This window comes from Myotis nattereri (genome assembly GCF_964212035.1).
Source record: "Myotis nattereri genome assembly, chromosome: 3".
Classification (NCBI taxonomy): domain Eukaryota; kingdom Metazoa; phylum Chordata; class Mammalia; order Chiroptera; family Vespertilionidae; genus Myotis; species Myotis nattereri.
The window spans coordinates 49053017-49075837 of NC_138077.1; the positions used below are offsets into that span (position 1 = coordinate 49053017).

The window sequence follows — 22821 nt, forward strand, 5'->3', positions numbered from 1 at the left end:
CTATAAAAATTTCCCCAGGATCTGTCCTCACCCTTCCTCTTCTCTACATCCTTCAACTAGAGAACAATGTCACCTGTCACACTCCTTTGGCGTCCAGGAACACCTGTTTTCTAATGGGCACCAAATCTATACCATTAATCCACACCTCTCTTTAAGGTTCCAGGCCATTTATGCAACTGTCTACTACACATCTACATTTAGGTGTTTCAGAGGCACCTCAGACTCAATAGATTTTTAAAACCAACTCCTGATCTTCCTCTCCCTCCAACAATATTTACTCTTTATTTGGTGCTGCTCAATGCCTTCTACCCAGATGATTAAGGCAAAACCTGCTTTTCATCTTTGACTCCTTCCATCCCCTTTCCTCCCAAACTAGCTTCACCAGTAAACGTTATCTCCAAGGTAGGTCTCAATACATTCATCTCTCTCCATTTTTAGTGACCATAACTCAAACTAAGCTATTGCTATTGTTTACATTTTATAGACTCTGACATAGCTTTCTCCACCCACTATTACTTTCCTCCAATACACTTTATAGATTGCTGTCAGCTAGATCTTTTAAAAATTAATATTTAATAATTTCTCTCTCCCACTAAATATCTCCAAAGAGCTTTCCATTGCTTGTATGGTAAAAACCAGAATCCTTAACACCATCTGCAAGACCTTGCCTTGTTGATTTCCTACTTACTTTTCTAGTCCCATTTGGTGATAGTCAACTTTATAAAACTATAAAATTAATATTGGTATAAAATGATAATCAGGACAATAATTATTATCCCTGTTTTAAAGCTGATAAAATGATTCTCTGATAATTTAAATTATTTACATTTAAATTATTTTCTTATTGTCAAATGCTTAGAATTTAGTAGAGCCAAGTTTCTGACCTAATCAAGCTGATCCCTCTCCTCTTTTTCAGAATACAACCTTATCTCTACAGATCTAAATTTATTTAAAGTTATACTTAAGTCACAAGAGAGGATAGTGTTAAAACCAAACAAGTATTTCCCATTAAGGAATATGTTTCCAGAAATAAGACAAATTTTCACTAAAATAAAATATAAATTATGGGTTTTAATGCCAAATGTAAAAATAATAGCCAAATGTATTGAGCACTTACTCAGTATAAGTACATTACACTCCTTAATTCATTTATACCCCATAAGAACTAAATTAAGACTATTATATTATTATACCCATTTGACAAATATCTAACCTGAGGCATGGAAAGATGAAGCAATTGTTTAAAGTTCCATATGAAGTAAGTAGAGAAGCTAAGGTTTGAAACCAGGCTATCTACTCCAGAGCGTATTTTCTCCTAAAACTCCTTTAAAGTATTCATATTAAAATCATCTCAATTTTTAAAATGACTAAAGATAGGCAGGAGGGTTCACAGATTAGAATAAAATCCAAGCCTTTCCCTCACTTCCCAGATTCATCATCACAGTATTGTCTCCCACTGACACATGATGCCTCTCACAAGTCTTGAAGCCCCTTCTGCATTTCTCAGACTATGTGCACATGTACCTTGTTCTGCATACGCCTTACTACATCATTTTTCTTATGCATAAACTTAATCAGCCTTAGATATTGATAGCACATTATAAAGAGGCACTAGATAAATGTGTGTTACATTGAGTTGGTGCCCAAAGATAAGAAATTCAAATTTCTTTAATCATACCTTTTGATGTCCTACGATAAACAGCTGAAAATCCCCATCAACACTTAAACTTTTGCCATAAAAATGATTTGAGGCAATGATCAGTACCTATAAGTTGAAATAAAACTAACAAAAATATTATTACATAAAGACTTGAATATGAAGAAAACAATTTATATGATGTAGAATGTTCAGAAAACAAAACCAAATAAACCCCTATACAACCGATATTCAGAGTTAACGTGTCTGCATGCAAAACTGGTATCTAAAATCCGCATATAAAATGAACCTTGAATCTTATAATTAAAGCTATCATGCTACCTTTACTCATGATATATCTTGTATTCTTTTTCCTAATTTAAAGATGCTGTAAACAATTGTTTTTCTTGTCTTACATGCCAAGGATATACCATAATTTTCTTTTATTGGTGTTTTTTCCATTTGGGGTTTTAGAAGGGAAAGAAGCTTATGTATATTTGACTTTTTAATATATAACACTATATTTGGTGTCTAGTTCAATCAATAAATCTGATTTTGTGGCTCTTTGTACAGTAAGAGACTTCCCGAGTATAGGAGTCAGACACTGATCACACGCAGCCTTTTAGGAACTCTGTGGAGGCTGAAAGCATGTCTTATGAGTAAGCAGGGTGTGGTTAGAAGAGCCCTGGGCAAGGAATAAAGGCACTTGCCTTCTATGCTCAATCACTCAACATCTTAGGGCAATTATCATCTCAATTATTAATTGGAGGGTTTGTAATATGTGACTTCAAAGGATGGTCTTTCCTTTCTTAAGTTCTATGATTCTAGGTGAAGTGGAAAAATTTTACAGAGCTAAAACCTTCAGCACTTATCTCTGTATTGTTTGACAAGGAATGTAGGAAAGCCAAAGAAACTAAAATTCCAGTTGGAAAGCCAGAATGCTAACAAAAACTTTGACACTAGTCGTTTCATTACAATGTGTTATTATAACTTGTGTTTCAATGCATCAGCAGTTTATCCAGACATGGCAAGCACAGGGACATGGCAGGAGCCCATAGCATTGATAAGGACATATATCCAAGCTATGAAGTATGCAAAGAAAAGCTTCTTTTCCTTTTTAGAACTGTGAAGGATCTGAAAGGGAGCTCTGAATTCCTTAACAGAGACTCTGAGGTGGAAAATGGTTTTAGTCAAATCCCTTAGAAAATAAAACAAATTTTACTTTCCCTCAGGGGGACCTATGACAGCCGAGTTCTAAAGATGACTTTAGTCCAGAGTCCAGTATTAGTGACCCAATAGAGCCAAGAAAGAGTCCTTTACTCAAAGCTGCAAGAAGAAGGAAAATAAAAAACCCAAAGTCAAGCATGACCATCCAGCTGGCACATGTGCCCGGGCCACAATTGGCTTTGGCACATCTTCATCCTCGAGGTCTCCAATGGCTCTGAGGCACTCACCACAAGAAAATCATGGGTTTTAAAATACAAGAATTAAAGAACACATTGATGTAATTTTGGTGCAGGAGCATTTAGAGAAATGTGTTTGTCTTTGAAGGCTGGCTAACCTTGGGAATGCTTCAGACCTGTAATGGGACTGTTTGCCTAGGAGTTGGTTCTACTGTCCCTGGAGAGATTTGCAATATTAATTATCCCCAGAGTGCGGCCTTGAGTCTTTGCCCCTCCCACTGACCTAGGCCCAAGAGGAGCAATCTATATCCAAACTTCTTTCTAAAATCAGAAGTATCTTGAGGCATATGAACCAGTCACCTGAAATCTTAGAATAACCAGAAAATGAAATCAGTTCTTGAACTTACTTGGAAGAATTTATCTCCAGTTATTATATAATCTCTGCTTGATTGAACCTTTATAACAGATGTCTTAAATTCATCTATAAGAGAGTCAAATTTGTCTCTCTTAATTCCACCCATCCATTCTTGTTCTCCTAGGGCCACAAGGATTAATCCATCCTCTTTACTACACGTTTTCCTCCTATCTCTGTATCAGAGTATATATTTCAATGATTTCATATAACAGCATGGGTTTGAGTACTTCATCATCTTAATCATTCTTTCCTGTATTTGCCCAGCTAAACTTCTATATTTTTAAAATACATACTGTAATTTTAAAAAACCATTTTGTCTAGGTTGCATTGAAATACTCCTATCAATAAAGAAGAGTTTTGATGGCCTGTAAAATGGGTTGCCCATATAACTTTGGCTCATTTTTAAGTTTTAGGATTAATTTCTAAGTAAAAAGAATTAATATTACTCACCTAATCTTAGTCATGACAGTCTTCTCTCCAGTTGCTATCCTATATCATCATACAAATTAGCCTTTAGAAATCTAAAAACTACATAATAATTCATTATGTTATGGAACATATTTAAGAGATAAATTATAATAAGTGTTCAATCTAAAATTTGAGCCTTAGTACTTTAAGTTCAAACTAATGTTTGATTAGATGAGAATTTAGTTATCAACAGGTCTCTCCTCCTCTGTTTAAAGATGGGGAGTCAGAGCCTCAGAGGAGTAATTGGCTTACCTACAAGCTCAAGTCATTGGGGCAACTAGGATTCTTTATCCAATCCAAACTTTTTCCTCACGGACCTTTTATATCCAGTCTGCTATTAATTTTAATTAGATTCAAATGTCCCTTTAGTTTGTTAATCAAATTACCCTATTCCTGTACAGAGAATAGAATATAATAAACCATAAAACACATTTTATGTTTTTTTAATGAACATGACAATACTATATAATAAAAGGCTAATATGCAAATCGACCAAAAGGCAGAATGACTGGTTGTTATGATGTGCACTGACCACCAGGGGGCAGATGCTCAATGCAGGACCTGCTCTGTGGTGGTCAGTGTGCTCCCACAGGGGGAGCGCTGCTCAGCCAGAAACTGGGCTCATGGCTGGTGAGCACGTTGGTTGTGGCGGGAGCCTCGCGCCTCCACAGCAGTGCTAACGACCCCTCGGGGGATGTCTGCTGCCGGCTTAGGCCCACTCCCCCAGGGAATGGACCTAAGCCGACAGGCAGACATCCCCCGAGGGGTCCCGGACTCTGAGAGGGTGCAGGTTGGGCTAAGGGACCGCCCCCCCAGTGCACAAATGTCATGCACCGGGCTTCTAGTATCAATATAAGTAAAATGTTACAAGACATAGCATTTAAGGTATTAGGTATTAATTTATGGGAATTTATAATTAATACTGTTATAAGAAATAGCATATATACCAATAACATATAGAAAATGTCAATTCATGTCCATGTCAAGAAAATCTGCCTTTGAAAGGGCACTTTAATGATCAATCCTATATACTGAATTATGTTTATGGATGCTAGTTATCTAGATTATTTTTTAATATGTTTTTATTGATTTTTAGAGAGACAGGGGAAGGGAAAGAGATAGAGATATAGAGGCATCAATGATAGAGAAACATCATTGATCCACTGCCTCCTGCACATCCCCTACTGGGGATCGAGCCTGCAACCCCAGCATGTTCCCTGACAGGGAATTGAACCTCTGATCTCTTGGTTCCTGGGTCAACAATCAACCACTGAGTCACACCAGGTAACTAGGTAAGCTAGTTACCTAGTTTAGAACTAGTTTACTAGTTACTAATGTTTTGTATTGCACACTAGGAATTCCTCCTTTAGTCAATTAGGCTGCCTAATTACAGGTCAAAGCTTGGTGGCTTAAATGATAATCATTTATTTTTTCTCTGCTGGTCAGAAATTTGGACATCCTCATGAAATAATTCATCTCTTCCACATGGTGGTAGATAGGTCCTCCTTCAGTTCCATTCAGCGAGGCACTCAGCTCAGCTGGAATGTTCAAGATTGTCTCACTCACATACCGGTCTTCTCAGCTGGGATGGCCTGAATGACTGGGAGTGGCAAGGGTGACTGGGCTTCCCTCTCTTCTTACAGTGTCAGCTGGGCTCTCATATATATCTGAGCCTTAATACTTCCCCATGTAGCCTCTATCTCAATTCACATGTGCAACCTCAACATCTTATATTGTGTCTGGGTTCCCCCTAAGCAAAAGAAGAAGACCTAACAACTCTTAAAGCCTGGGCTTGGAAGTCTCAAAGGGTCAATTCCACTAAATTCTGTTGGTCAATGTGAGTTGCAACTCCAACTCAGATTCAAAGTGTGGGGAAATAGAATATACCTTTTAATGGGAGGTATAGTTTATGTGAACAAGGATGGAAACCCCATACAGCATATCTTTTTTTGTGTTTTCCATGATTCTGCCACCCAGATGAAAGTATTCTAAAAAAGCTCAACCAACTATATCAAAACTGATACACATACGAAGAAAAGAGTAGACCCAGATACAAGACTAGGGTGTTAAATAGATGGTTTCTCTTTTTTTTATCCTTAAAGGGTAGTTTCAAATAAAATTGTAACTCTCCCAAATTACTAAAAGCTGGACTTTATCTTTTTGATGGAAAAATGTATAATGATAAATCACCACTAAGAAATCAATTACTCTTTTTTTAATTTCTTAACTTCAATTACTCTTAAATTAATTTCTATTTTATTAATTTCAGTAGAATCTCAGTACATTTATAACTATGGAATATATGCATGCCATATATTATTTATTCACTTTTTGGCAATTCTCTGATTGTATGGATTCTGGGAACCTTGCAATAAGAGTTCAGGTCATCAAGGCTGAAAAACATTAATTTCAGGAAAATAAAAGCACTGATATTTAGTTGGTAACTTATTACATAAAGCCAAAATATACCCCTATCAAGGACCTTCATATTAGAAATTTGATTTCTATCAAAATGTCCAATTAATTTAATCAAGCTAAAGGAGTTTATTTGAACCCTTACATGCACTTAAGAAACAATTGTGACCTTGGTTCATCTTAAAAAAGTATGAAAAATTTTCCAAATATAAAACTTTCACAATTTTAAAAAAATATTTCAATACGTCCTAAAAAAAATTGATGCAACACCTACCAGTTTTAGAACCTTCAAAATGCAAGACATTTCATGAACATTTCACTCCATAATTATATCATACTCTACTTTATGATTTTCAATAGTGGTATCTTATTATATCATACTGGAGGCCCGGTGCACAAAATTTGTGCACTCGGGTGGGAGGTGGGTCCCTCAGCCTGGCCTGTGCCCTCTCTCAATCTGGGACCCCTCAGGGGATGACCACCTGCTGGCTAAGGCCCGCTCCCCAGGGGATTGGGCCTAAGATGGCAATCAGACATCCCTCTGGCAGCCCGGCAGCACTCAGGGGATGTCCACTTGCCAGCGGGGAGCAGGCCTAAACTGCAGTCGGACATCCTTAGCGCTGCTGAGGAGGCAGGAGAGGCTCCCACCACCACTGCTGTACTGGTAGCCATCAGCCTGGATTGTGGCTGAGCAGAGCTCCTCCCATGTGAGAGCATCCTGACCACCAGAGGGCAGCTCCTGCATTGAGCATCTGCCCCCTGGTGGTCAGTGTGTGTCATAGTGACCAGTCATTCCCAGTCTTTCTGCTGTTAGGGTCAGTTTTCATGTTACCCTTTTACTATATAGGACAGAGGCCTGGTGCACGGGTGGGGGCGGCTGGTTTGCCCTGAAGGGTGTCCCAGATCAGGGTGGGGGTCCCACATGGGTGCCTGGCCAGCATGGATGAGGGGATGATGGCTGTTTGCAGCTGGTCACACCCCCTTCAGGATGGGGGTCCCCACTGGGGTGCCTGGCCAGTTTGGGTGAGGGGCTGAGGGCCGTTTTCAGGCTGGCGGGTGACTGAAGCTCCCAACCTCTCCTTTTTTTCTTCTTTTTTTTTTAATTCTGGGATTTATTTACCTTCTATGGCTGTCACTGGAACTGAGAGCCGGCTTTAGCTCTGAGGTCCGGCTCCAGCTCTGAGGCTACGGCTGGCTGAAAGCAGGTACTGGGTTTGTTAGCTTCTATAATTGAAACATTGTTGCCATCACTGCCGCTCTAAGCTCTGAGGCCGAAGCTGGCTGAAAGCAGGTTTCTGGGTTTTGTTTAGCTTCTATAATTGCAACATTGTTTCTTAGACTGCAGCTCAGAGGCTGGCGGCAGCAGGTGGGGAACCTTGGCTTCCTCCATCACTGGAGCAAGCAAGCCTCCTGTTCGCTTCAGCTGCCTGGCTGCTGGCCGCCATCTTGGTTGGCAGTTAATTTGCATATCTTGCTGATTAGCCAATGGGAAGGGTAGCGAAGTTACAGTTAATTACCATGTTTCTCTATTATTAAATAGGATAGGCACATCATAATGTATTTAATTAGTTTGAAAATTATGTTTACAATAATTATTGAAATACTCCTTTAGTGAACATACTTATTCATAAAATTTTGTATATATTCATGTCATATCCTTTTTATATATTCCTAGATCACAGTAAAAGCTATCTTAAAAGCTTTGACTTATATAGCCATATTATGCTACAAAACATTAAAACAATTACACTTCTAACAATGTCCATATCCTTAAACCTTTATCACCATTGAATATTGTCATTAATTGTTAGTTATTTCTAATTTGTTAAATAAAAAGTAGTTTCTCATTCTTTAAAATTTTTTTATTACTAGTGAGATTTATTTTCTTGAGTTTTCAAGGCATACAATATTTTCTGAATGTAGTCATTTGTCATTTAATCACCTCTTACATATATGTATATTATATACACATGTCTATAGACATACACATTCACACATAAGACCAAATTTTAGCAGTAGTTACTTTGGGTCCTTTTTGGTAAATTAGATTTATTATTATTTTATCCTTTTTTATATGCTTTAAAAAAATCTTTGATTAAGATGAACATATAAAAGTATATAATAGAATATTGCTGTCCTTAACGTTTATTCATCAAGATCATTTTACAATGAAATTATTTGAAAACCTCATACCCCCAAATCTCAATAGAAGAGGACCCAAGTGAGACCTGTTTATATTCATTATTAGTTGGATTTGGTAGGCATGGTACACTGTGACCAGGGAAAACAGAAGTATAGACTATTATGACAATCATATGCTGCATCTCCACTCCAAACCTATAAACCAATCATATTGAGCCTACTAGTTATTTTCTATATAAACATGGTTTAGACAAAGTTCTGTCATTCTGACACTATTTCAGCTCTGACATGCCTCGATTGTAGCTGAGGTGAGCTAGTGTCTTTTCCTTCTCTCGGTTAGTTCTTTATCAAATTTTCTTCTTAGCTGGCGTTGGTATCTGCATCCTATAATTAGTTCTGCTTCATCCTTCAGCTGCCAGCTTTCCTTGGCAACTTGCAAACCATTTCCACTTCTCAGGAAAACTTCTTGAATTTCAGTCACAATTTTATCTTGGAAGCTTTAATCCTGACCCACCATCGGTTATACTCTTTACTTCCTCTAATTACCTAGAAATGGGTCCTTCAGAGTGTAGCTTTTTCTTTTCTTTTTTGTATTAGGTCAATGGAATTAGGGGTGGGATAGAGGGAGTGGGCTGCTATTGAGGGACCAGGGCCAGTTCTTCATGCATTGCCACCTTCCCAACAATTAGATAATTCTAAGTTTCTACCTGGCCTTCTAGTTCACGCCCTATAAATGTTAAAGAAAGCTTCCTTCCAGTCTATAATATCACTTTGGAAAAAAAATCAAAGAAAATTTTAAAATATTCAACTTAAAAAATATTTAATCCCTACTCTTCTAATAGTGTTTGCTTAATTTTTTTGAAATTTTTAAAATGCAAAAATAGTATAGTGCTAGGGTTTAAAAAATTTTTGTGTGTGTGTTTATTGATTTTTTTTTAGAGAAAGAGGAAGAGAGAGGGAGACATAGAAACATGAATGAGAGAGAAACATCGATCAGCTGCCTCTTGCATACCCCCCACTGGGGATTGAGCCCACAACCCAAGCAAGTGCCCCACCTGCGCCCTCTTGGTGTATGGGTCAATGCTCAATCACCAAGCCACACAGGCTGGACAGTACTAGGTGTTTTTTTTTTGTTTTGTTTCCTTTAATAACTCTTTATTTTCTTAAAGGAAATTCTGTTTTCTCATGCTATTCTATTTATCAGAAGTTTATTTTCCTCTGTTATTCCCTAGGGAATTTTATGCATCCTTCAAGTAGTTTTCCATCAATAGTTGCCTTCTCCTCACCTCTCATACCTTTTACTCCTCCAACTTAGTAATAATATCTTTTATCTCCAGAGTTGGCCACATTCCCCAGAATTCTGATTGCTTACTTTAGTTTCTATGTTTTAGAGGACACTATTTAGATTTCTATTTCTTTTATTTAGTTTTTATTTTTTTATATATATTTTTTATTGATTTTTTACAGAGAAGAAGGGAAAGGGAAAGAGTGTTAGAAACATCGATGAGAGAGAAACATCGATCAGCTGCCTCCTGCACACCCCCTACTGGAGATGTACCTGCAACCAAGGTACATGCCCTTGACCGGAATTAAACCTGGGACCCTTCAGTCCACAGGCCGATGCTCTATCCACTGAGCCAAACCGGTTAGGGCTATTTTTTTAATTTAAAATTTTTATTTTTTTAAAAAATAAAACTATTTAAACCTCTCCCTGGCCGCTCCCACCCCCCAGCACATGCCCTCACCCTCCTACTCTCTTTGTCCACTGGTTATGCTCATATACATTCATATAACTTTACTATTTTTTTCCTTTCATCTCTATCTTGAGTATGCATATATATATTCACGTATTTAAATACATATATTCAGATATATATGTATATGTAATTTATTTTTATATCAATCTCTCCCCCACCTTGGTTGTAAGTATTTTTTAGGACAGTGACTATATCTAATTATCCTATATTTTCATAGCAGCCCATACAGTGACTATCATATAGATACTGAGCAAATAATTTATGGTATTTAAATAAATCAAATAAAAAAAGTACTACATAGTAATAAAATAAAATCTATAATAATAAAAGCATAATATGCTAATTAGACCGGACAGCTGAATGACCTTCCGGATGTTATTCCGGACGTCCTTCTGGATGAAGCCGTGGCAGCGGGGGCTGAGGTAGAGGTGGTTAGGGATGATCAGGCAGACAGGCAAGCAGTTAGGAGTGATCAGGCAGGTAGATAGAGTGGTTAGGGGTGAGCAGGCAGGCAGGCAAGCAGTTTGGGGCAAAGAGGCAGGCAGGCAAGTGTTTCGGGGAGATCAGGCAGGTAGGCAGAGTGGTTAGGGGTTATCAGACAGGCAGGTGAGTGGTTAGGGGCAATCAGGCTGGCAGGTGAGCAGTTAGCGGTGAACAGGCAGGCAAGCGAGTGGTTGGGGGCAATCAGGCAGGCAGACAGGCGAGCGGTTAGGAGCCAGCTGTCCCAGATTGTGAGAGGGATGTCTGACTGCCGGTTTAGGCCCAATCCCCGGCAGTCAGACATCCCTTGAGGGGTCCCAGATTGTGAGAGGATGCAGGCTGGGCTGAGGGACCCCCCACCCCTGTGCACGAGTTTCATGCACTGGGCCTCTAGTTATATATGTTATGCATTTTATAGAGAGAAGGAGCTTTGAGGATATTTAAGATTTTAAAGCACATTTTAATAATAAAAGGACATAGAAATGTCTTTAAGAAGTAATAGCATTTCTTCTATACCTTCTATAAAGTTGAATGTCAAAATAAAGCTAATAGAGGAGCAATATCTTAAAACTCTGGATAGGCCTTAGAATGGGAAAATAGTTTTTGATTGGCTTTGTCATTTTTTTTTAAGAAAGGCTGTCTTCATTTAAAAATATATTATTTCAACATCTCTGATGGTTTCTTGCAGTGTTATCTTTTTTTATACTTACATTTAGCTTCCCATTTAAACCATTCAATTATTCAGTTTCCATAAAACCCCTAATAACTATTTAAATTCTTTTCTGTTCTTGGCTCTTTTCAAAATCATAAATACAGGTTTGAAAACTAAATTTGATTTCTGTACAAATAATTTCCCTCCCTGTGCCCATCCCCACTAATTGCTATGGAACTGCAATTATGTCCATCAATATTATTTATGATAGGCTCAAATCTTATTCCCTAGAAAATGCAAAGCCTACTGTTGCTCAGATGATATTGATGCATTATAACTAGCTTCTCTCCAAGTTAAACTAAATTGAATTAGTAAGAATAAGAGTGAAGGAAACTGGTTTTAAATTTTTTAAAAATGTGATTTTTAAGTAGCTCTATTATGCTTTCTTGATTTTAATACCAAATAGTTAAATATCCTGTAGCTAATGTGAAAACATTTCATGAGCAAATTAAATCAATAATATATTAATTCTTAGGACTGTTTTGTTTATTAAATATTACATAGTCAATTTTTGCCATAAGTATAGGTATGCTAGTTAGGTATAAATAGGTTTTAAATTTATGCTGTATCTACAGTGTCCCTGAAATTGTTATTGTTTTCACAATTCAGCCTTAAAATATATTACGTATTTTTCTCTTGTGTGTACTCAGTTTAATTTCTAATTATTTTAGTCCATTTTTAAGCAAATGCTTTAAAATATCTATATATCAGTACCAAAAAAAAAAAAATTGCCCCGGAGGGAGAAAGAAATCCATTTCACGCTCTCTCTCTTTCTGTCTCTCTTTTTCTCCCTCTCACGTGCTTTTTTATTTCTCTTTTGATACACGTATGGCAATCAGTAAAAATCTATTGAAATGACATTTTTATTTTATTATTTTAACAATTTTATATTTTTTGTGCCAAACATAACCAGTTATATGCACAGTAAAGTTTGGCCTGGTCATTAAGAGAAGTTTTTCAAATACTGACTATACATATTTGCAACAATAAATAACATTTATTGTATGCTACCATGAACCAGGTGTAACCCTAAATGCTGTATCAATATGATCTTATATAATCACCTACTACAATATAGTCATTGCCATTTCCATAGTTTCTAGATCCAAAAATTAAGGCTTAGAGAGCTATAAATAACTTCATTATATTACTCAATAATAAGTATATATGTCTACTGATTACAATCTCACAATGCTGGTACACATGTAACTAAAATTGGAACTAGAAATTATTGTGTAATTGCATCTTAAAATATATTCAACTATATGTCAAAATTAAATTAATAAGCTAATACTACAGACACTTTCTTTGAGGAATTTCTAAACATTCAAAAAGTATTTATTATTTGTGTTCATTAAAATTTTTTAGATAAATTTCTCATTTAACTTGTACAAAGGACTGTTTGCAATGACAGATAAAGAATAATAGAATTCTAAACCAAAGAAACTAAAAAATTCATATTTTAACCCCAAACTAGGGAGGTGGGTAGATTAAATTGTAAGCCATTTACATTGCAGCTACTCTACAACTCTAAGGAAATTTTTATATCCATAACAAAAAGCCTGCCTGAGGGTTTAATTGTTTTGGAGCTCTCTAATTTCTAATATAAATCACTCTTCAGTTTTAGTATCTCTTATCTGTTACAAAATTGAATCAATCAATCTTCTCAGGACCATTTTTATAATAATTTTAACTTAGTTTTAAATTTCTGCAGAATCAATGACCTAATCACATCTGGATTAAATGATAATAAACAAATATTACTGTCTATTTTACGTCACTGAGGTAGTATAAAATGAAATGATAACCCAGAGTTATTTAAAATACTTGAGAGTTTAAGAATGCTATTTTTTTACCATTTTTATTTTTGATAGATTAAAATATTATTTAAATTAGAATTATAATAGATTATGATAGTAATTCATTTTATATTATTATATGTTTAGAAAAATTTTAGATAGAACTTCTTTGTTCTGACTAATCAAAAAAGGAAAATAATAAGCATACAAAATAATGCATACCAATTGAAAAGCTTCTCATTCAAAAACCTCCCTATGATCCTATCTAATAATAGACAAACATGGTAATTAACCGTACCTCTGACACACTTCTCATTGGCTAATCAGTGTGATATGCAAATTAACTGCCAACCAAGATGGCGGCCGGCAGCCAGGCAGCTGAAGCGAATAGGAGACTGGCTTGTTCCAGTGATGGAGGAAGCCAAGGTTCCCCACCTGCTGCTGCCGGCCTCTGAGCTGCAGTCTAAAAAACAATGTTGCAATTATAGAAGCTAAACAAACCCCAGAAACCTGCTTTCAGCCAGCCTGGCCTCAGAGTTGGAGTTGCAACAGTGTTTGAATTATAGAAGCCAAACAAACCCAGATACCTGCTTTCAGCAGCCGAGGTCTCAGAGCTGGAGCCGAGCCTCAGAGCTAAAGCCGGCTCTCAGTTCCAGTGACAGCCATAGAAGGTAAATAAATCCCAGAATAAGAAATAAAAAAAGAAAAAAAAGAGAGATTGGGAGCTTCAGTCACCCACCAGCCTGAAAACAGCCCTCAGCCACTCACCCACACTGGCCAGGCACCTCAGTGGGGACTCCCATCCTGAAGGGGGTGTGACTAGCTGCAAACAGCCATCATCCCCTCATCCATGCTGGCCAGGCACCCATGTGGGACCCCCACCCTGATCTGGGACACCTTTCAGGGCAAATCAGCTGGCCCCCACCTGTACACCAGGCCTCTATCCTATATAGTAAAAGGGTAATATGCAAACTGACCCTAACAGCAGAAAGACTGGGAATGACTGGTCACTATGACACACACTGACCACCAGGGGGCAGACGCGCAATGCAGGAGCTGCCCTCTGGTGGTCAGGATGCTCTCACATGGGAGGAGCTCTGCTCAGCCACAATCCAGGCTGATGGCTGCCAGTACAGCGGTGGTGGTGGGAGCCTCTCCTGCCTCCTCAGCAGCACTAAGGATGTCTGACTGCAGTTTAGGCCTGCTCCCTGCTGGCAAGTGGACATCCCCTGAGTGCTGCTGGGCTGCCAGAGGGATGTCTGATTGCCATCTTAGGCCCAATCCCCTGGGGAGCGGGCCTTAGCCAGCAGGTGTTCATCCCCTGAGGGGTCCCAGACTGCAAGAGGGCACAGGTCAGGCTGAGGAACCCCTCCTCCCCCCCCGAGTGCACAAATTTTTGTGACCTGGGCCTCTAGTTATTAATAAAGGAATTGAAAGTCATTTATTAAGCACTTAAGGTAAGTCAGGCTATGTTCTTGGCACTTAGATTTCAGTAGCAAGCATAACAGATAAGATTCCCTGTCTTCATGGTTCTGTTGGAGGAAATAGACATTTACAAAGTAAATATGTAAGTCTGATTGTATTTAGAATCACTGGACATAGGGTATATACAAGTTCAGCTTTAGTTAATTCTGCCAATGAGTTTCAGAGTAGTTATATCCCTATCAGTAGTGTATTAGAATTCCAGTTGCTTCATATTCTTGCCAGAAGTTAATATTGCCTATCTGTTTTTAGGCATTTTGATCAGTGTGGAGTGGTATTTTATTCTGATTTTAATTTTCATTAATCTGATTACTATTTAGGTACTTTGGCTATTTGGATATCCTGCTGAACAGTGATTATTCAGTGTTTTTACCAGGTTGTGTTGTCTTTCTTACTGACTTGTAAAATATTATCATATATTTTGACTACAAATTTTGCCATACAAGCTGCAAATATCCAACTCTGTGGCTTCCCTTTTCATGCTATTAATGTATTTTCATAAAGAGAAATCCTACATTTTAGTGAAGTCAAATTTTTCACATTTTTCATTTTATGGTGAGAGCCTTATTGTGTCCTACTTAATTAACCTTTACCTATTCCAGAGTAATGAAGATATTCTCCTATTTCCCTTTTAAATACATATTGTTTTATCTTTCACATGTATATCTACAATCCATCTACAATCAGTAAGTATAAGGTACAGGTCAAAATTACTTCTAGATAGATATCCAATTGGCCCAGCTTCACCTATTGGGGGGGGGGGTACCTTGTCCCCCATTTCCATGGCAGTTAATGCAAAAAATGATTTGTTTAAGAAGGAAAAACTTTGAGCAAGATTGATAGGAAAATCCAGTGGAGAGGGGAAAACATGATGTTGGAAAGAGAAGACAGAATGTACTGGGATAGGCTACCATAGATGTGACCTTAGCTAGAACCTTAGTCATTAATAATAGCAATATTAGTGATAATCATTGGTTACACATGTTATTTACTATGAACCAGGTACTTACTGTTCAAAACACACACAGACACATATTTATATATATACTAGAGGCCCGGTGCATGAAAATTCATGCACTGGAGGGGGGGGGGGTCCCTCAGCCCGGCCTGCCCCCTCTCATAGTCTGGAAGCCCTTAGGGGCAGGAGGCGACCTGATGATCAAGAGAAGGTGACGCCCCATCACACATCTGCTGCTGCTACTGCCAGCAGCACAAGCCTTGGCCAGCCCTGGGTGGCTGGGTAGCTGCCATCTGAGGCTTGCCTGTGCCTTGGGCCAGCCCTGGGCGGCTGGGGGGCTGAGGGGACTGTGGTCTCTGGAGGCAGGCATCTGGAGTGGCTGGGCCCACCTGGGGGTGGGCCTGGCCTTGCCATGTGCCTGCCGCCCCAGTGGGGCTGAGGGGACTGGGCGCCACCAACTTGTGACTGTGGGCAGCACCATCTTTGAGGGCATGGTAATCAATTAGCATATTCCCTCCTTATTGGTTGTGGCCGCCGCCATCTTTGAGGGCAGGACAGTCAATAGCATATTCCCTCCTTATTGTTTGTGGGTGCTGCCATCTTTATGACAGCATGATGGTCAATTAGCATATTCCCTCTTTATTAGATAGGATATACTAGAGGCCTGGTGCAGGAAATTCGTGCACAGGGGTGTCCTTTGGCCTGGCCTGCACCCTCTCCAATCTGAGAACCCTTGGGGAATGTCTGACTGCCAGGATCGGGCATAAACTGGCAATAGGTCATCCCTCTAGCAATCTGGGACTGCTGGCTCCTAACTGCTCACCTGCTTGCCAGCCTGATTGCCCCCTAACCACTCCCCTGCTGGCCTGATTGATGCCTAACTGCTCCCCTGCCAGCCTGATTGCTCTCAACTGCCCTCCTCTGCTGGCCCGATGACCCCCAACTGCCCTCTTCTGCTGGCCTGGTCACCCCTAACTGCCCTGCCAACCTGATTTCCCACAACTGCCCTCCCTGCTGGCCTGTTCACCCCCAACTGCCCTCCCCCGCTGGCCTGATTGCCCACATCTTGTGGTGGCCATCTTGTGGTGGCCATCTTGTGGTGGCATTGTGTGAGGGCATGACACCACCTAGGCTTTTATTATATAGGATATATATATGTGTGTGTGTGTGTGTGTGTGTGTATATATATACACACACACACATATATATGAACTCATATATATGTAGGCATATATTTTATGTGTACATATATGTGCATTCATATACATATCAATATATATAAAAGGCTAAGCGACTGGCCCACTGGCTGACCACCGACTGGCCACTAGGTATGATGTGCAGAAGCTCAACACAGGATCTTCCGAGAGACAGCAACTTTGCAAAGTGCCCTTTTGCACGCTGGGACCCCTCAGGAGATGTCAGAAAGCCAGTTTCAGCCAGATCCCCCCAGGCCAGGCCAAGGAGCCCTCCCTGCTGAAGGGACCCCACTCATTCCTCAGACTCCCTTTGAGCTGTGTCACTGCCCCAGGTGTGGCAGCTGGGGAGGGACTGCAGGAGGTTGGCTCCAGGGCGTGTCCAGCCTGTTTTGCCCAGTCCTGCCCCACCGGTCCCCTTCTAATTAATTTCCTTTCAATGTTCATGAATCCATGCACTGGGCCACTAGTATTTATATAAAACAACTAATTTTATTTCCTAGTGAAATACATATATATTTTAATGTATATATACAGTATTGTTAGAAAATATATCTATGAAAATGAGATTAGTTTACATATTCTATACTAAATTTTCTTAAAACCATTATGAGATAGATATTGATTTTATACAAGAAGTAGCAAAAACAGAGTGTACTTAAGTAACTGAGCCAAAAGTGGTGAAGCTGGGCCTTAAATCCAGTCAGACATATAAAAAATTTGTAAACTTAAACTATTATGCTGTATTCATCCATAGAGACATTTTTAATCAGATTAGTTACTAATGAATTTTAAAATGTCTATTAAGCATCTAATTAACAGGCATTTAAACAAACATCTAATTTACGTATTTCCCATGTTTTGAGGCATATCTTACTAACCAAGTTTAAATTAAAAGAAATTGCCTAATTTCTTATATTGGCTTTCATAAATTTAGCTAAAATTAGTAAGAGGAATAAATTTGGTCAAGCACTTTGAATGTGTTTAAAGGAAAGGGACAACACTCCTCTTTTATCTGAAGCCTGTCACTCACAGAAATACATGCCAATAACAGATTCAGCTTTTAATATTTCACTTTTGGTTGTGTACTGCTAAGCTCTTAAAATGTGAATTGAAAACCATGGGGTTAATCCAAGCACTGCAATGGTTTCTCTTCAAACACATGCAAAGCTGCTTTGGTGCTACTTGTTTGACCTCATGTAATGTTTAGATGGAACATATACATGGTTTTGTAAATAGCCATTTTAGTCAAATTTTAGGCCCTCATGTCAGCATAATATTTGTGTGGTTTTGCAGCAGTAACTCCAAATAAGCTCCTTAGCCCTCTAACCTCTGGAAAGCAAACTACAACATAATGCACATTAGGCATTATGCTTCTCTGTTGCCCATTAAAACACTGGCATAGATGAGAAGTTCAGTGAAATTCAGACCAATGTAATCAGAATGAAACTTGAACTTGTGTTTAATGTCACCTAGGTTTTAATCACTTCCCCTAGATTCCCCTACAATTTATCTGAGGCTTTCATTTGTATGTCTGTTATAAATATATACATTGGTCCTTGTATGTCATGATTTAAAAATACTATTGTAAATAGAGACTTGTTAAATGTACCATACATACACCACCAATTTTTAAAGCAGGGAGACAACTTCCCAAGTCAGAGTAAAGCTCAAATATAAGCATGAGCATGTCACAGCACGTTTGGAAAACATGAGGTAATAAGCTTAGCTGGTGCAATGGGTAGTTGTTAAAAAGTAGTAAATTAGGAGGGGAAAAAAAGGAGAACTTGTGTGGAATCAGATTATAAAGCCCTAGAAATTCAATTGAGGTGTTTAATTAGTTAGTTAATTGTAGTAATGCATTGAGTACCTCAGGTACATTACTATGTGCTAATGAATCACATTTGAACAAGATATGATACCTACTCTCAAGGAGCTCTAATTTTATAGGGAAAGGATGCCTAAGAACAGTGTAACATAGAGCGATGAGAGCTATACAAGAGACATGTTTAAATGCAATGAGGACCCAAGGGATAGGTTTATTCAATCTTCCTGAGAAAAGGAGAGGAGGGTGATTTGACAAACCATTTCAATTAGTCTAAGAGTTGAAGACCAAGTGATGGTTTCTCGGGCATTGCTCGTGGATGGGTCAACAGTTACAAAATCCAGAGGCAGACATATTAAATCAGATGGCACACTGTCAGATAATGCTTTTTGTTTTTTTGCTCCCTTCTTTCTAAACATGAAAATGACAGATAAAAATATTTTTAAATGAACTTTAAGAGAGGAAACAAGTTTGTGTTTGACCAGAAAAAAATTGCAGTGGCAACTGTGGACTTCAGCCAATGTCTTCTCAGCTCTGGTACTAGAAACAGACTGATGCAATCTATTGTATCTATTGCAGGATATGTACATAGTCAGGTGACACACATCATGCTTATTAAATCAAAAGCCAGACGGGATGCTCTAACATGTAACAGAGGTCTAAAAAGCTGGGACTACTTGTGATGACTTCTTATGTAGACATATATCTGAGATGGTGAGAGAAAGAATACAAAGTTTTATTCACAAAGTTGCAATGAGTAAATAAGTCTCTACATAGTTTTGTCACAGGGTAGTAGCACCTAGTTGTAATTAGCTCTGGTTTGGATGGGGCGGGTGAGAATATTGGAGTACATTTGCAAAACAGCTTTTCTGGAACCAAGGTGTACAGAGATCAAGAGAAAAATAACAATAAAAATGAGCCTACAAAATTAAAATAAAATAAAAATGGTCTAAAGCACAGAAGGAAAATTAAAACTAGTAGTTATTCCTTCCCTACAATAGAGTAGATAAACAGGGACAGTGACCTTCCTGACTGAAACAATCATAATCCTGGATAAAAGGTGTGTGAAATGCATATGAACTCACATACATGCACACACACACACACACACACACACACACACACACATACACACACGCTCTTTTATTTTAATACTAGAGGCCCAATGCATGAAGATTTGTGCAAGAATAGCCCTTCCTTCCCCTGGCTGCCAGCACCAGCTTCCCTCCGGCACCTGGGACCCAGGCCTTCACTCTGGCCAGAGCCGACTTTCACCTTCGCTCAGGCCACTCAGCCTTTGTTCCAGCCATTGCCCTCCTGTAGCTCCCTCCAGGCACCCCCACCCCCACCCCCGCAGCCTCCCTTATAGTGCTTGCATGCGTGTGCTGCCCAGAGGCTAGGAGCAGCCAGGGCAGGGCAGAACACCTGCATCATCACCATGATGATGATGCAAGCATCCCGGCCCAGCTGCCACCATCTTTGTTGTGTCAATTTGCATATTCCCTCCTTATTGGCTATGGGCCCCTCCATCTTTGACATGGAATGACAGTTAATTTGCATATCTCGTCTTTATTAGATAGGATTTAAATGAATTTATTTGATTTTTAGAGAGAAAGAGAGAGAGAGATAGACATCAATATGAGAGAGAAACATCCATCTGTGGCACATGCCCTGACCAGGATGGAACCTCATCAGCCTGGGTGTGTGTCCTGACCAGGAATTGAACCCACCACCTTTTTGTGTAGAAGGAGATCACTTCAACTAACTGAGCCACACTCATCAGGGGCTATATTTGCTCTTTTTTTAATATGTATTTTTTTTTATTTTTAGAGAGAGGAAGGGATAGGGATAGAGAGACAGAAACTTCAGTGATTCCTCTCAGGGGCTGAATCCATGGAGCAGAACCTTCCCTGCTGTGTGCGTGAGGCCTGGGATTCGGTAGAGAAATCGCTGGATCCATCCCTGATCTTCAAGGACCCCGGGCCCTGGTCACTCCCTCTTTATCCTGTGCTGGGCCACCTCACTATGGATGAACAGGACCTCAACCTAGAACTATATTCTGCCCCCTGCGGGTTTCTGAAACAGTTCTGCTCGGTACACAGGCCCAGAGCACAGAGCACATCCAGTCCAGGTGCAACGCTACCCACCCCTGACCTGAGGCCCCAAACCCAGGAGCCAGAGATGCAGATATCACTCTTGATCTTTGAGGACCCCAGGCGCTGGACACTCCCTCACTATATGCTGGTCCACCTCTTTTGGGACAGCCAAGATGTCCAGGTGGAACAATATCCTTGTCCTTGCGGGTTTCTGCACCAGGACTACCGGCTACAAGGGCCCAGAGTATAGCACACGTTCAGTCCTAGCACAGAGCTGCCCACTCTACACCCGACACCTAAGACCTAGGAGCCAGAGATGCTTCCAGGAGTTGAGCCTGTCGTCCAGAAGATACTTGGCCTGCAGACTCCCTCTGCCTTTTGCCCCGCAGCAGGAGGGACAACTGGAACCGAGACTTCTGAGGGACCCTTCCAGCAACGCTCTCGGGGGAGACCATTTTCACCCAGAGGCTAGGGCAGCAGACTGAGGTGAGATGGCCAGGAAGACCATGTCTGCCTCCACTGAGACCTTTTATTGAATGATCCTCGGGGACAATTGTTCTTACAATAACACTTCTCAGTTTTAACAGTCATGTAAGAAATTTGCCTTCATAGACATTTGTAAGATTTTATTTTGCTTATCTAATAAATTATGCAAAAATTTTTTTAAAAAATAAAGAAACATCAATGAGAGAAAAATATTGATCATCTGCCTCCTGAGCGCCCCCTACTGGGGATGAAGCCTGCAACCCAGGCATGTGCCCTGACCAGGAATCTAACCTTGACCTCCTGGTTCATGGGCCAACATTCAACCACTGAGATACACCAGCCCTGCATACACATGCTCTTTTAAAACTAATTTTATTTTATTTTAAATATACATTTTTATTGATTTCAGAGAGGGAGGGAGAGAGACAGAGAGATGGAAACATCAACAATGAAAGAGAATCATTGATTCGTCTCCTATACATTTCCTACTGGGGATCTAGCCAGCAATCTGGGCATGTTCCCAAATGGGGAATCCAACTGTGACCTCCCGGTTTATAGGTCGACACTCAACCACTGAGCCACTATGGCCAGGCTTAAAACTCATTTTAAAGTGACATGGAAATAAGGATATGATGTGCAGAATAAACAGACAAATAAAATAGGAACCCTGGGAAATGTAGGATAACACAGCCAGCCTTTAAGTTCTGGATGTCTGCAAAACCTTGCTGAAAGAAAGCACTTGATGACTGTACCTGATATGGGGGCAGAAGATGAAGTTTAGGTAACTCCCAAGTTGATGTCCCTCAGATAAAGCTGGGACCCCAAAAGATTCTGTAGAGAGTAAGGGTGAATAAAACATAAACGCATGACAGACAAGAATAAGAATTTGACATTCTTATCTCTGGCACCAAGTGGAGGAGAAAAAAAGTAGTCTCCCCTAGAAATATTTTTTTTAAAAAATATATTTAATTAAAGACAACTTGCATATATTAAAGCTCACAAATCTAAAGTATACAGGTATTTGATTTTACATTGAACAACAACAGAGATGAGAATACAGAACATTTACATAACCCCAGAAATAACCTCATGCCCCTGCCCAGTCAATACAGCCCCCATCCTGGGGAAACTATTATTCTGGCTTATAGCATTACTAGAGGCCTGGTGCATGAAATTCATGCATGGGGGGAGGGGGCTGGTTCCTCAGCCCAGCCTGCACCCTTTCTAATCCAGGGCCCCTGCAGGATCGGGCCTAAACCAGCAGTCAGACATCCCTCTCGCAATCTGGGACCGCTGGCTCCTAACTGCTCGCCTGCCTGCCTGATCGCCCCTAACTGCTCCTCTGCTGGCCTGACCATCCCCTAACTGCTCCCCTGTCTGCCTTATCCCGCCCTAACTGCCTCTGCCTCAGCCTCTGCCTCTGCGGCTTTGTCTGGAAGGACATCTGGAATGACGTCCTGAAGGTCGTTTGGCTGTCTGGTTTAATTAGCATATTATGCGTTTATTAGTATAGATAGGTTCATTATAGTCTTCCTTGAACTTTATGTAAATGAA

The 22821-nt window shown here is 39.6% G+C and overlaps 1 protein-coding gene across 1 annotated transcript; it reads left to right on the plus strand.

The window, feature by feature from the left end:
* Positions 1-20578: 20578 nt before the first annotated feature.
* LOC308515346 (annexin-2 receptor-like) lies at positions 20579-21031 on the plus strand (the record flags this gene model as incomplete). The annotated part of the gene is made up of 1 exon (XM_081085974.1): positions 20579-21031. The coding sequence occupies one exon, from the start codon at positions 20579-20581 to the stop codon at positions 21029-21031; it is 453 nt and encodes a 150-aa protein (XP_080942100.1).
* Between the last annotated feature and the right edge of the window lie 1790 nt (positions 21032-22821).